This window comes from Rhinopithecus roxellana, chromosome 1 (genome assembly GCF_007565055.1).
Source record: "Rhinopithecus roxellana isolate Shanxi Qingling chromosome 1, ASM756505v1, whole genome shotgun sequence".
In the NCBI taxonomy this organism is placed as follows: Eukaryota; Metazoa; Chordata; class Mammalia; order Primates; family Cercopithecidae; genus Rhinopithecus; species Rhinopithecus roxellana.
Genome location: NC_044549.1, coordinates 66306149 through 66321817, shown reverse-complemented (window position 1 = coordinate 66321817; position 15669 = coordinate 66306149). Strand labels below are relative to the sequence as shown.

Here is a 15669-nt window from a genome sequence, read left to right as displayed (position 1 = left end):
ATTCTTTTGGGAGTAGTTAATAACAATGAAGATTCCTAGGCCCTATTTGTGGCTTACTGAGGAAGGTGGACCAAGGAATCTGCGTTTGCAAACAAGTTATTTGGATGGCGATTAGGCATACTCAAGTTTGAGAAACATGATGTATCTCAAATGAATCATTTCTATTTGTCCAGTTCATATTTGTTTTTATGCCTGATTCAACTCCAAGAGTAGGGGTCATATTTTATTACGCTTTGCGTTGCCCACAGTGCCTCACACATAAATGTTTTGTAACTAAATAAATCAGTGAAAAAGATATTACTTCAATCATGCATATAATTATTATATTAAATCAATAAAAATTAGGTCCTATGGTTACAGAAAAAGAGAGAGAACATGAGCTCTGCCTTTCTTTTTTGCAACTGCGTTGGATTTTTATCATCATTGATAACAATGATTTTCATTATAGCTACTTTGATACCTTCTTGACCTGGAGTTCTCTAAAGGAGTAGGAAGGCAGTTTATATAGGAAGAGGGAGATTTGGCATTGTTAAATGTTGTGACAGAAACTGGAAAATTAAGTAAGTAAATGATCACAAATTTTCCAGTGCTAAAGAAAATGAAAATTTCTGGTACTTTGAAAATAAAGCAACAATCTTATTGCTAAAGGCCTTTACTCTTAAAATTTGATTTGAATTCTCTCAAGTATTGGAGGACTTTTATCTTTTTGCAGAAGAGTAAAGGAAGGTATTATGTAATGTAGCCTTTCAATGGGCTCTTTCTTCTCCTGGTGGAAAGCACCGTCTATCGCTCCTCCTGAATATTTGTTAATTGTTAGAAATTTACATTGACAAAAAGCATTGTTTCCAATTCAGAATAGAGAACATGCATTTTAAAAACTGTGGTTCATGACTAGTCCAAACATTAAAGCCTTAAATAAAAAGTTATTTCTTAAGTTATTTCTTCAATAGGTTTCAGAATCTCTGAGCTCAGAGAACTTCAGTTTCTCTTCAGTATTTACTGAGTCCACTAATTTCTGAAGTTTCCTGAAGTAAACTAAGGCTGCATGTTACATCTGACATTAAAATCGGGCTCCTCTGCGAATCCTATGGAGCTAGAACTGATGAACTTGCAACTGAGACTTTTAAAAAATGATATCCTGAAAGCATGTTTATGTCAATGCTTTTAAAGATAACTTTTGATTAAAGTGGATCAAGTATATGCTTTTAAAAATTGTTTTCCAGGAGGGAAAACGTAGTCTTTTAGAAACCTCACATGTGTCTATATAATTATTTATTATTGTCAATTGTTGAGAGATGCTTTGGTTTATCAGAAGTTGGTCTAAAGAAAAACGAATGTAAATTTTGAAATATAAAGTTCAAAATTTATTTTTATTCAAATGTTATTTTTATTTTTATTCTGTAAACATTGGTAGATTAGTGCATACATAAATAGTACATATAATCGTAGGCAAAATTTATGTAGAATTTTAAAAAATTAATAGTTCCAAAAACGGCAGCCTAATCGCAAGAATGAAATTTTAAATTTTGTAAGGAAATTGAGAAGGGAAGCACCAAGCAGTAGGGGACTCAGTCCCTTTGGTGGCTGCCATTGTTCAAAATACTTAGGGAGAAAGCACACGGAGCCTGAACTCACCCCTCTACTCACTGGGCCTGGGATGAATTCCAGTGTATCTGAAGCTCAACTACTTTATCTGATGAATTATTGTTGAAATCATCATTAGGGGATTAAACGTTTCTGTTTGGAGAGACCTGAAAATGCTCAAATACCCACGGGCCAAACATTTTGCCTAAAGGTACAATTCTACCGAGCCAACTCTACAACTCTATAAATTCATACCTTCTACGAGTGGAAACTGCGCTTTTATTTTTAGAACCCAACTTGATGGCTATTTGTTTCACCTGAGGCGGGGTCGCCATTCGCTTCACTTGAAGAGATCCAGCCTGTTGACCCATTTTTTATCAGCCTGTCTCAGAAGAGACTGAATTTTCTCCCGCGGTCTGTACCACCACCTCCCTTGTTCACAACCTAACAGTGGGTCCCAACAGCTGGAGTGCTAAGGATACAAAGGTCTGTTAATAACAGTGATTAATGTAGACATATGATAAAGAAGGGTGGGCAAAACCAATACTTTTAAGGAATATCTGCAAACAAAAGGAAAGACTAAATGGTGGCCATTGAAACAGAACAAATGTCTGTAGCTGTTAGGGTCCCCACAGAAAATTAATGAATAACTCACACAAATTTAGGATAGTTCCAAAACGTTTTAATAAAACATCTTTTAAAAGATGTGGGCAGGATGTTCGGTAGGTTGGGTGTGAGAGAGACTTGAAATATTGGTGGTGGGATGCGGCTGTTAGAGTCCCATCAGAAGGAATGGTGTGAGGAGACCCTGTCTACAGAAGCTATGACTTTGGCAATGGAACACAGCCAGTCCACGGGACGGAAGTAGGGAGAATCAATACAACACTCCAAATGGCCCTCCACTTACTGAACCAAATAATAGCTGGAAGGCAAGTGGTTTGCTGATGTTGTCCTTACAAGCAACCTTTCTAGGTCAAAGAGCCGGTAGAGAGTGAATCTGAAAGGGAAATTTTGGAAAACATCCAGCAGATGATCTAGATGATCTAAGAGCTTTAAACATTGGTGATTTTGGGGATAATTGCATTGATTACACTAGTGAAGTGTGCACACTGTTTCCTAATTAGTACTTTCATTAACAACAACAACAACAACAAAAATCAAAGACATTCCTTTGCAGAATGCTGGAAGTTCCTCCCCATCCTTCCAGGAACCCTGGGAACTCAGCCTGTGCCTTTGGGTTAGAGATGACCACCGTGCATCCACCTCTCAACCCCTACCGAGATCCTCCAATCTAGCCCACCTCCGTTCCTCAGCCCCATTTCTTTGCACACCAGGAAAGAGTAGCTCAAGAGTGCTAGGAACTCAATCATGCTTTATTTTTCTTTCTGCTGATAGCATCACTTACCTCCCACTGCTATTGTCAAATTAACACATGTAGGGAAAAAATTAAGCATTAATTAACTTCTTTTATATGAAAAGAGGAGAAAGGACTTGAAATTGTGTTGCTTTTGAAACAAAAATTTCAAATTAACAATATATGCGCAGGGGCTCAAATAATCGTTAGCTATATTGACCAGGAACAATGTAATTTAATCAGAAATGTAGAAATGAACAGATTTCTCATTAGTTAGTGCACTTACCAAGAACAGTTACTTGAGTTATATCTGCAGCACTATCTAGAGCAGTATGAGCTGAACAGTAGTAAATACCTTGGTCCTCTAAAGTTACATTAGATATGGTCAAATTAGCTCCATCAATAATTATCCTGTCAGAAAAAAAGTGAGTACATGATGAGAAGGAAAACAATAGAAATAATAGAAACCCAATTCTTTTAAAAATGCATATTCCTCATTGAAAACAATCTAAGACTGAAAACCAAATTTATGCAGTGCAAATTTGATTAGAGAATGCCACAGTTGAAACCTGGAGATAAAAAATTATTCTAGCATACACAAATGTCTACATAGCCATAAACAAAATCACATTAAAAGTTATTATGAAATCTAACCATCTGTTTGCACGGGTCACTGATGGAACCGTGTGTTGCCTGGTACCATACCTTACAACGGCCAAGATATATTTGAGTAATTCTTAAGGTTTATTTAAGAATTACTATATAGGCTATATAGGCTCAATTGGAGTGCTTCTTACAAAAGCAGATTCCTGAATTCCATCTCCATTCCACGGAACCACAATACCTGAGATGGAGTCTGATAATCTCAGTTTTTCACAAGTTTCTCCTTTCTCTGCCCCTCCACTCCCAAGTAGAATGCACATTAAGATCTGATAGCAATTAAAGCATATGACTTATTTGAACAGTAGATGGCAGTGTAATACTTCTTTTTGCAAATCATTTCACCTCGCTTTTTATCATCTGTTCTTTCACCAATTTGTGATCAGGTTTATTATGAGAAAATTGCTTCTTTATAAATTTCACCTTTTACCCTGTACCTTTGTATTGTCGCCATAACTATTAAAGTATTTTTCCAGTTCCATAAAATGTAAAATGTATTCACAATAATTAGCATTTTGTTGGAATAATTTAAATAGTGTCTTCCTTGTGAGGAGGAAAGGAGGCTCACATAATTAATATTTTTAATGTACATTTCATATAAAATGCTGAGAATTTTGAATTATATAAACCTACTTTAAATTGCAGTGGAATGAAACAGTTATTTTGATTAGAGACAGAATCAGCCCTTATTCCTACACCAATAATAGAAAGATTTGCCAACCAATATTACCTTGAATTGTTAATCAAGAATCTCACTATAATTCTAGGCATAATAAAACTTTGACATGAACGAACATCTCAGGTCATGTTAGTCAGGTGTCCATTTGATTTAATATTAGAATATTGCACATCCTGACAATTTTTGAAAAATTTACCTCGGTAGATGAAAGAATAGACTTTAATAACCTCTTGAAATAGGGCCTTTGTGCCCTGCATGAGAGTCCATAGTAGCTGAAATCTTGCCAAGATTTGAACCCTGGCCTGGGGTGCTTTAGGCCAGAGAAGAAAGCTACCAATTTTTTGGCAAGTCATAGTTGCATTATGCCTTGTTTCCAGTCTCACAAATGTACCTTAGGTGCCTGAAATTAATCAAGGTTGGGTGCCTCACTAGTCCTCGAAATGCAGTAGGTATGGTATACCTAAAGAACTTATTAAAAATATAATGTTCCAGCCTCAGTCCAGGTTCCAAATCAGTACATTTGGAGATGGGGCAAGGGCCATTGCATTTGAACATGAAGCCTAGATAATTCTGCCACACATCAAAATCTGACAACTATTTGCCTTAGCAGGGTCACACTATGTTGTGCTGCAGTAACAGACAGCTCCAAATTCTCCATGCCTAAGAAAACAATCACTTATTTCTCCCTCACATTATGTTCCCATCGTAGGTCAGTTGGATTCTGCTTTAAAAAGTTGCATCATTTCTACTCTCATGGCACCTGAACTCTTAGAAGCAGCTAAAAAGCATCTTCACATCTTTGTGTCCCAATCTTTTCCTCTGTTTGCCTTCACCTGCTTAATTACCTTGCCTGAGAAATGTATCCACTAAAACCACTCAACTCCTTCATTTGCAGCATCCTGTCTGCTAGTTCCTAATCCATGTTAGCAGCCAATCTTGTCTTACCCTGTTCAGCTGAGTAATATTCGTGTTTCACTGAAGGCACCATGACAAAATGATTCTCTCTTTGGAGACCTGTGTTTGCAGCTCAGTTCCATCAATTATTATTTGTACAACCTTGAATAAAACATTGAGCCTAATTCATCTTATCTGAAAAATGGGGATAACAATATTTTCTTTCTCTTTAGGAGAATTAAATGAGGTAAAGCACATAAAGTGATTAGTGTATACAGCCTGGCGGAGTATGTGCTCAGAGAGTGTTACTAATAATATTAATCAAATGGATTTCATTCCTTTTTGGCTTATCGCTAATCACATTTCTCATGGTTGATGTTTTAATGTTCCCAACTCCCATTTCTCCTGCCTCTCTGCTTGAACAAATTATCTTCTTTCCTAATTTGTTAGAAAGAAACCTTTCACTATGATTGTCTTATAATCTTTGCATCTCCAGCTTCTCCCCTCCCTCTTTCATTTGCCACTATTTCTGGAGGGGAAAAAAAGCAGCTCCTATTTGATGCCAAGGAAAAACCCTCCCACTGGATTCTCAATGCCCTTTCCTCCCACGCCCTCCTAGTTATCAGTATATCCCACTTTTCATGCTACAGTGGTCTTTCCCGCAGGGCTAGGTCCCTCACTTTGCCTCCAGTTATGAACAGTCCCCACTACTTTGTTAAGCACAGTATAAATTTTAAAAATGGTTTCATATCCATGCTCCATTTCATTTTTCATAACCATAGTGTATGGTCTATATTTTATATGGTCTATAGCCACCTGCAGGTTGGAAATCCACAGAAAATTCCTTGGGGGCATTTCAGTCTACCTAATAGCATTACTGCGAGGACTAAAGAGAGAAAGCGTGTATGGGAAGTACTAACATAAGATGAAGCCCCATAGGTCTAATGGTTCAGAGTGGCAGTTTCCAGCACTTACTGCATCCCTGCACAAGAAAGGGGACAAGAGCGAAGAGAAGAAGGAATTTTCACTTCTCATCATGTATATTTGATTAGAAATTTAACCTCCCTTTAGGTTAAAGCTTCTGGTCTTCTGCATAGTAATAAGAAGGTGTCTCAGCAGAAGGTAAGAAGCATGAGGTTACTGATAAGGCCTTCTAGAAATTTAGGAGATACCTGTGACTTCTACTCCCTGCTATATCTCCATGCCTGCCATTGGCAGCAGTCAGGGCCAGCCAGCAGCAGTTACTCCCAGCCTTCCTCACTCCTGGGGCCTCTTCTGAGCTAAGGTTATTGTCCTTTATCCCTGCTACTTGTTTAGGGAAATTGGCAGAACACCTGTGTCACTTGCTCAGTCCACTCAGATAGCCAGAGGTTCATTTCAGTGTCAGCTATTGCATCCTGCGGGAATTGTAAAACTGGGCCACGTGAAAAGGCTGCTTAAGGCTTCTGGGTTCAAAGCCTAAATGTACATGTCATATTACTAACAAGCCATGGGTATCTGATTCCCTTCTTGGCTGTAGCCCAGAGGTCACGTGGAAGGCCCCGGTTAGTCAGGCTGTAGTAACAAAAGAGGCAGAATTTAGGCATGTCTTAGCAGTTGGCAGATCAGCGGAGACCTAACCTGAGGCTGGAGATCTGTATTGCAAAGTGTAGCCTTTAGATGTATATGATTAATTTCGTGTTTCAATGAGAACTGGTTGTAATACATACACTGCCTTTCCGCAAACCTTTGTATATATAGGAAGGAGGGGAGGGAATAAATTAAGTACCAAGGCTGAGACCAATGCCTTTGCATAGAGGTGGCTCTCACATAAATACCAAGGTAGACCAAGCAAGCAACAGAAATGAGACAAGCAGAATGAAGAGGCTCAGGGACAGAACCCAGATCTCCCTGGGCCTGAGCCCCTAGGGGGAGGGGTGGCCATGGTCTCTGCAGACCAGCAGACTTAGCCTCTCCTCCTGGTAGTTCTGAGGAATCCAGGCAGCCCAGACGAGTGGGTTTCTCCCTAGTGAAGCACATCCCCTACACCAAGGGACAAAGTGCTTCATTAGACAGGTCCTATTCCCTGTGCCACCCAACTGGGTGAGACCCTCCAACAGGGGTTGTCAGACATCCTATACAAGAGTGATCCTACTGGCATCAGTTTGGTGACCCTTGAGGTCTGAGATCCCACAAAAAGGAGCAGGCACCCATCTTGGCTGTTCTCTACCCTCCTTGAGTGACATCTCCAGGCACAGGAGTGAACCAGATGAATAGGGCCTGAAGTGGACCCCCAGCAAACTGCAGCAGCCTTACAGAAGATGGACCTGATCATTGAAAGAAAAAAAAAGAAAGAAAGAAAGAAAGAAAGAAACGAAAGCAAAAACAATAGCATCAGCAACAAAAAGTTCCCACAAAAACCCCATCCAAGGGTCAGCAGCCTCAAAGATAGAAGTTAGACAAATTCATGAAGATGAGAAAGAATCAATAACAACAAAAAAATGCTAAAAACCCCAAAGACCTCTCCTCCCAATGATCACAATATCTCTCCAGCAAGGGCGCAGAACTGGATGGAAGATGAGGCAGATGAATTGACAGGAGTAGGTTTCAGAGGATGGGTAATAAAAAACTATGCTGAGCTGAAGGAGCATGTTCTAACCCAATGCAAGGAAGCTAAGAACCTTGATAAAAGGTCACAGGAGCTGCTAACTAGAATAACCAGTTCAGAGAGGAGCATAAATGACCTGATGGAGCTGAAAAATACAGCAGGAGAACTTCATGAAGCATACACAAGTATCAAGAGCCAAAGCTACCAATTGGAAGAAAGAACATGAGAGTTTGAAGACCACCTTGCTGATATACGGAGTGCAGACAAGACTAGAGAAAAAAGAATGAAAAGGACTGAACAAAGCCTTCAAGAAATATGGGACTTCATAAAAAGACTGAACCTACAACTGATTGGAGTACCTGAAGGAGATGGGTATAATGGAAACAAGCTGAAAAACACACTTCCAGATATTATCCAGGAGAACTTCCCATACCTAGCAAGACAGGCCAACATGCAAATTCAGGAAATACAGAGTACACCACTAAGATACTCCATAAGAAGATCAACCCCAAGACACATAATCATCAGATTCTCTAAGGTTGAAATGAAGGAAAAAATGTTCAAGGCAGCCAGAGAGAAAGGCCAGGTCACTTACAAAGGGAAGCCCATCAGACTAACAGTGGACCTCTCAGCAGAAACTCTACAAGCTAGAAGAGAGTGGGGGCCGATATTCAATATTCTTAAAGAAAAGAATTTTCAGCCCAGAATTTCATATCCTGCCAAACTAAGCTTCACAAGTGAAGGAGAAATAAAACTCTTTCCAGACAAGCAAATGCTGAGAGATTTCATTACCACCAGGCCTGCCTTGCAAGATCTCCTGAAAAAAAGCACTAAATATGGAAAGGAAAAACCAGAACCAGTCATGCAAAAACACACCAAAATATAAAGACCAAAGACATGCTGAAGAAACTTCACCAACTAATGAGCAAAATGACCGAGCAGCATCATGATGATAGGATCAAACTCACACATAACAATGCTAACCTTAAATGTAAATGCACTAAATAGCCCAATTAAAAGACACAGACTGGTAAATCAGATAAGGAGTCAAGACTCATCTGTGTGCTGTATTCAGGAGATCCATCTCACGTGCAAAGACACACATAGGTTCAAAATAAAGGGATGAAGGAAAATTTACCAAGCAAATGGAAAGCAAAACGAAGCAGTGTTTGCAATCCTAGTCTCTGACAAAGCAAACTTAAAACCAACAAAGATCAAAAAAGACAAAGAAAGGCATTACAGAGTGGTAAAGGGAACAATTCAACAAGAAGAGTTAACTATTCTAAATATATATGCACCCAAAACAGGAGCAACCAGTTTCATAAAAGAAGTTCTTAGAGACATACAAAGAGACTTAGACTCCCAAACAATAATAGTGGGAGACTTCAACAACCCACTGTCAATATTAGGCAGATCAATGAGACAGAAAATTAACAAGGATATTCAGAACTTGAACCCAGCTCTGAACCAAGCAGACCTAATAGACATCTACAGAACTCTCCACCCCAAATTAACAGAATATACATTCTTCTCAGCACCACATCACCCTTATTCTAAAACTGACCACATAATTAGAAACAAAACACTCCTCAGCAAATACAAAACACTGTAAATCATAACAAACAGTCTCTCAGACCACAGTGCAACCAAATTAGAACTCAGGATTAAGAAACTCATGCAAAACCACACAACTACATGGAAGCTGATAAACTTGCTCCTGAATGACTCCTAGGTAAATACTGACATTAAGGCAGAAATTAAGAAGTTTTTTGAAACCAATGAGAACAAAGACACAATGTACCACCATCTATGGACACAGCTAAAGCAGTGTTAAGAGGGAAATTTATAGCACTAAATGCCCACATCACAAAGCTAGAAAGATGTCAAATCCACATGCTAACATCACAATTAAAAGAGCCAGAGAGGCAAGAGCAAACTAATCCAAGAGCTAACAGAAGACAAGAAATATTGAAGGAGAAAGAGATACAAAAAATCCTTCAAAAATCAATGAATCCAGGAGTTGTGTTTTTTTTTTTTTTAATTAACAAAATGGATAGATGACTAGCTAGACTGATAAAGAAGAAAAGAGAGAAAAATCAAATAGACACTATAAAAAATGATAAACGGTACATCACCACTGACCCCACAGAAATGCAAACTACCGTCAAAGAATACTATAAACACCTCTATGAAAATAAACTAGAAAATCTAGAAGAAATGGATATATTCTTGGACACACACACCCTCCCAGTACTAAATCAGGAAGAAGTTGAATCCCTGAATAGACCAATAGCAAATTCTGAAATTGAGGCAGTAATTAATAGTCTACCAGCCAATAAAGCCCAGGACCAGATGGATTCACAGCCGAATTCTACCAGAAGTACAAAGAGGAGCTGTTACCATTTCTTCTGAAACTATTCCACACAATTGAAAAGGAGAGACTCCTCCCTAACTCATTTTGTGAAGCCAACATCATCCTGATACCAGAACCAGGAAGAGACACATCAAAAAAACAAAAACTTCAGGCCAATATCCCTGATGAACATTGATGTGAAAATCCTCAATAAAATACTGGCAGACTGAATCCAGCAGCACATCAAAAAACTTATCCACCATGAACAAGTCAGCTTCATCTCTGGGATTCAAGGATGATTCAACATATTCAAATCAGTAAATGTAATTCATCACATAAACAGAACCAAAGACAAAATCCACATGAATATCTCAGTAGATGCAGAAAAGGCCTTTGATAAAATTCAACATCCCTTCATGTTAAAAACTCTCAATTAACTAGGTATTCATGGAATACATCTCAAAATAATAAGAGCTATTTATGATAAACCCACAGCCAATATCATATTGAATGGGCAAAAACTGGAATCCCTTTGCAAACCAGTACAAGACAAGGATGCCCTCTCTCACCACTGTTATTCAACACAGTATTGGAAGTTCTGGCCAGGGCAATCAGGCAAAAGAAAAAAATAAAGGGTATTCAAATAGGAAGAGAGGAAGTCAAATTGTTTCTATTTGCAGATGACACGATTTTATATTTAAAAAACTCCACTGTCTACGCCCCAAAACTCCTTGAACTGATAAGCAACTTCAGCAATGTCTCAGGATACAAAATCAATGTGCAAAAATCACAAGTATTCCTTTACACCAGTAATAGACTAGCAGAGAGCCAAATCATAAATAAACTCCCATTCACAATTGCTACAAAGAGAATAAAATACCTAGGAATACAGTTAACAAGGGATGCAAAAGACCTCTTCAAGGAGAACTACAAACCACTGCTCAAGGAAATAAGAAAGAACATACACAAATGAAAAAAAATTCAATCCTCATGGATACAAAGAATTAATATCATGAAAATGGCCACACTGCCCAAAGTAATTTATAGATTCAATGCTATTCCCATCAAACTATCATTGACATACTGCACAGAATTAGAAAAAAACCTACTTTAAATTTCATACGTAATCAAAGAAGACTCCATATAGACAAAACAATCCTAAGCAAAAAGAACAAATCTGGAGGCATCACACTACCTGACTTCCAATTATACTGTAAGGCTACAGTAACCAAAACAGCATGCTGCTGGTACAAAAACAGACATATAGACGAATGGAGCATAACAGAGACCTCAAAAATAACACCACACATCTACAACTATCTGATCTTTGACAAAACTGACAAATCCAAGTACTGGGTAAAGGATCTCCTATTCAACAAATGGTGCTGGGAAAACTGGCTAGACGTGCAAACAACTGAAACTGAACCCCTTCCTTACGCATTATACAAAAATTAACTCAAGATGAATTAAAGACTTAAATGTAAAACCCAAAACCATAAAAACCCTAGAAGAAAACCTAGGCAGTACCATTCAGTACATAGGCATGGGAAAAGACTTCATGATGAAAATGCCAAAAGTAATTGCAACAGAAACCAAAATTTGCAAATGTGATCTAATCAAACTAAAGCGTTTCTGCACAGCAAAAGAAACTATCATCAGAGCGAATAGGCAACCTACAGAATGGAAGAACATTTTTACAATCTACCCATCTGACAAAGGTCTAATATTCATAATTTAAAAGGAACTTAAACATATTTACAAGAAACAAAAAAAAAAACCCCATCTAAAAGTGGGCAAAGAATATGAACAGACACTTCTCAAAAGAAGACATTTACATGGCCAACAAACACATGAAAAAAAAGCTCAACATGACCGATCATCAGAGAGATGCAAATCAAAACCACAATGAGAAACCATGTCATGCCAGTCAGAATGGGGATTATTAAAAAGTCAAGAAACAACAGATGCTGGTGAGACTGTGCAGAAAAAGGGACACTTTTACACTGTTGGTGGGAATGTAAATTAGTTCAACCATTGTGGAAGACAGTATGGTAATTCCTCAAGGATCTAGAACCAGAAATACCATATGACCCAGCAATCATATTACTGGCTATATACCCAAGGGAATATATATCATTCTACTATAAAGACACATACACATATATGTTTATTGCAGCACTGTTTACAATAGTAAAGACATGAAACTGACACAAAGGTCCATCAGTGATAGGCTGGATAAAGAAAATATGGTACATATACACCATGGAATACTATGCAGCCATAAAAAGGAATGAGATCATGTCCTTTGCAGGGACATGGATGAAGCTGGAAGCCATCATTCTCAGCAAACAAGTGGGAGATGAACAATGAGAACACATGGACACAGATAGCGGAATCACACATACCAGGGACTTTTGGGGTGTGGAGGGCAAGGGGAGGGAACTTAGAGGACAGGTCAATAGGTGCAGCAAACCTGCACATTCTGTTCATGTATCCCAGTTTTTAAAGAAGTTATAAAGAAAAACAAAAATTGAAAAAAGAAATTTGTCATAAGGTAAAAATGAAGACATTAGTAGTACAAATCACAAGAGCAAAAATGGGCTGTGCACTTGGCATTTTCTAAGTGCTCTGTATGTTAATGTTTTCTAAGTGCTTGGTATTGTTAACCCTATAATGAAAGTACCTTTTCAATACTTTTAATTCAAACTATGTTATGGGATTTAAAACTAAGGCACAGAGATGTTAAGCAGCTTGTCTAAGTTCAAAGATCTAATAAGTGACTGAGCTGAGATTTGAATCTGAGCGATTGAGCTTCAGAGTTTATGATCTGATCCATGGCACTGTTGCTGTCTCATGCAAGCAGCACATGTCCTATCTAAACATTTTCAGATTTTTAGTTGTACAGAGCAATAAATTACAAAACTAATGAGAGGTGAGATTTGGCTCCAACATGGTTAAGTTTTAACCCTTATTTAGTAACAATGCCAAAGCATGCAAAGCTGACTTTCACATATTTTCAAAAGAGAGTAGACATTCAGCAAATGCTGACTTTTTATTTCTTTGATGTGTTTGATACTGTCTAGTGCTATTAAGCATCCATTCACACTTTCCTCTATATGTTCTCCTTTATGTTTTGTCTATATTCTCTATACAGAGTTTGGCAGATTCAAAGTTACGCTTCTCAGTACTTTCTGGCAGGAAGAATGCCAGATATGATTTGGGTTTTGCTAGTGAGTTAAATAAACTCATGTGAGATTGAAAAGTAGAAGGAAAATGGACGCCATATTCTCCAGGCCAGTGGAAGCAGATAGTGGTTCTGGCATACATGAGAGTTGGCAGTGGCAGGACTCACAAGTAGTACCAATGGGATGAGGTGGCCATGAAGATGGCAGCGGTTTCCAGACACCTGGATTGCAGCCGCAGGGCTTTGTGATCAAGAACGTAGCAAACTAGTATGCAACCTCTTCTAGGCCTAGCTCCTCCAGTCTCTCTTTTTTTTTCTTTTGGCAAGCATCCACGCCCATGCAGCTCTCAGCCTTTTTTGCAAGCATCCAAGCCTATGCAATTCTTCCTCTGTTACTTAGAGTGGTTTCTATTTCACACACTAACAGAATGGTATATGTTACATGAAAAGTCAGTAACAAAAACAGGATGATAAATATATGATAGGAGATTGGAGTGACTTGAAGACAGAAATATTACTCAGTTTTGTTTTTATTTCAGTATGAATACTTTTAGACTTTTTTTTTTTGGACAGAATCTCACTCTGTCATCCAGGCTGGAGTGCAGTGGTGTGACTTCGGCTCATTGCAGCCTCCACCTCCTGGGTTCAAGCGATACTTGTGCCCCAGCCTCTCGAGTAGCTGGGATTGCAGGTGCACACCACCATGCCTGGCTAATTTTTGTATTTTTAGTACAGATGGGGTTTCACCATGTTGATCAGGCTAGTCTTGAACTCCTGGCCTCAAGGAATCCACCCACCTCAGTCTCCCAAAGTGCTGGGATTACAAGCATGAGTCACTGCACCTGGCCTAGAACTTTTTTTTCAAATGCAAAGTGTTCCACCCAAGCAAATATTATGACACATCATAATAGTTTACCTACCTGCCATCTTCTGTGCCATTAATTTCGAAGGCTTCTCCATCTTTACTCCAGGACAACTTCAAACTGTGTTTCAAATGTAAGTCACATTTGCTCTCACAATGCAATTCAAGCGTATGCAATCTGGGGATACGAGGATTCTTAGGAGAAACTCTAAGTTTTGTAGCATCTGTTTTTACCAAACAAAGATATTAGTTAGAACTAAGCATAGTTTACTTTATTATTAAGTGCCTGCAATTTAAGTAATCCAAACTGTCACCATAACAGTCCAATCCTCATGCAGGGTTTCTCCCACTGTAATTTCCTAATATTGTATATCATTATTATTTTCTTTCTATCCAGGCTTGAACATCTGACAAAATTTAAGTGGAAATATCAATTAATAGTTTAGGAATTTCCCTCATTATTTCTTGGGCAAGGGAGTAAGCAAACTATGAGCAAACAAATGTCTCTAGAATTTGAAAACAATATAATTTCTCCTTCAAGTGCTTCTGGATATGTAATCAAAGCACTGTAAAGGAAAGGGGATAGTTCATTCTCTATTAGCATGTTTATTATTAACTCAGAAACCTGAGGGTAAATGTTCAAGCCCATGCATGGATGAAATATCAACATGAAGGTGGGGAACTGGAAATTAAGCCTTGGAAAGGTAGGGCCTGTGCCTGTTTTGTAACACTGCGGTATCCTCAGAGCCTAGAAGGGAGCCTGTATATCGTAGGCACTCAATACATGTTGCTAAATCTCCTGTTGAATGAATTACAGTAAGTGATAATTTGAAACAAAAATAAATTTGTGGTTATCAACTTTATGAAACTCAAAGATTAGTATATGGCTGCCTTAAAAAATGTTTGCTTCATTACGATTGTTTCAAAACATGCAATCCTTACTCTTTAAGGCTGTGTTAAAAGTAGGTATACTCTTAATGTGGCATTAGGCATTTTGGGGGACCTCTCACAGACCAACTGTACAAGCTGACCTCCAATTCCATAATTATACTCTGATATTTGCTATGTACATTTTTCTCAAGGAAATGGTTAAAAACGAAAAGTGTTAATAAAATTAATTGTTATCCCAGGCACAAAACTTGAAGAGACTATTAAATTGAATTAATTTTAACTGAATTATTTGACATCCTACTTCTAATTCTAAATTTAAAGCCAGAAATTCATTTAATAATAATAGAATTTAATAAGCACTTCTCTATCAGGACTCTGCTATGCAATGTATATTCATTGTGGCATTTTATAATATAACAACTTTATGAATATTAATACTCCCACCTTACACAGAATGTAATTTAAGGTTAAAATGAAATCAAACCATAAGACCAAGGTTTCCTAACTGGTAAGGGGCTAAATCAGGATTTGAACCCAAATCTGCCTGAGATTAAAGCTCATGCTTTCTTTTTTTTTTTCTTTTGAGATGGAGTCTAGCTCTGTCGCCCAGGCTGGAGTTTA

The 15669-nt window shown here is 38.1% G+C and overlaps 1 protein-coding gene across 3 annotated transcripts in view; it reads right to left on the bottom strand.

Moving 5' to 3' along the window:
- Positions 1–15669, bottom strand: part of CHL1 (cell adhesion molecule L1 like) — a 212121-nt gene that overhangs the window by 28173 nt on the left and 168279 nt on the right. For all 3 annotated transcript variants that reach the window (XM_030920582.1, XM_030920702.1, XM_030920639.1), the window contains exons 15-16: positions 14216–14381; positions 3225–3349 (exon numbers count right to left, since the gene is read on the bottom strand). In XM_030920582.1, the coding sequence (XP_030776442.1) occupies positions 3225–3349; positions 14216–14381 (291 nt within the window). The remainder of the gene's footprint in view (positions 1–3224; positions 3350–14215; positions 14382–15669) is intronic.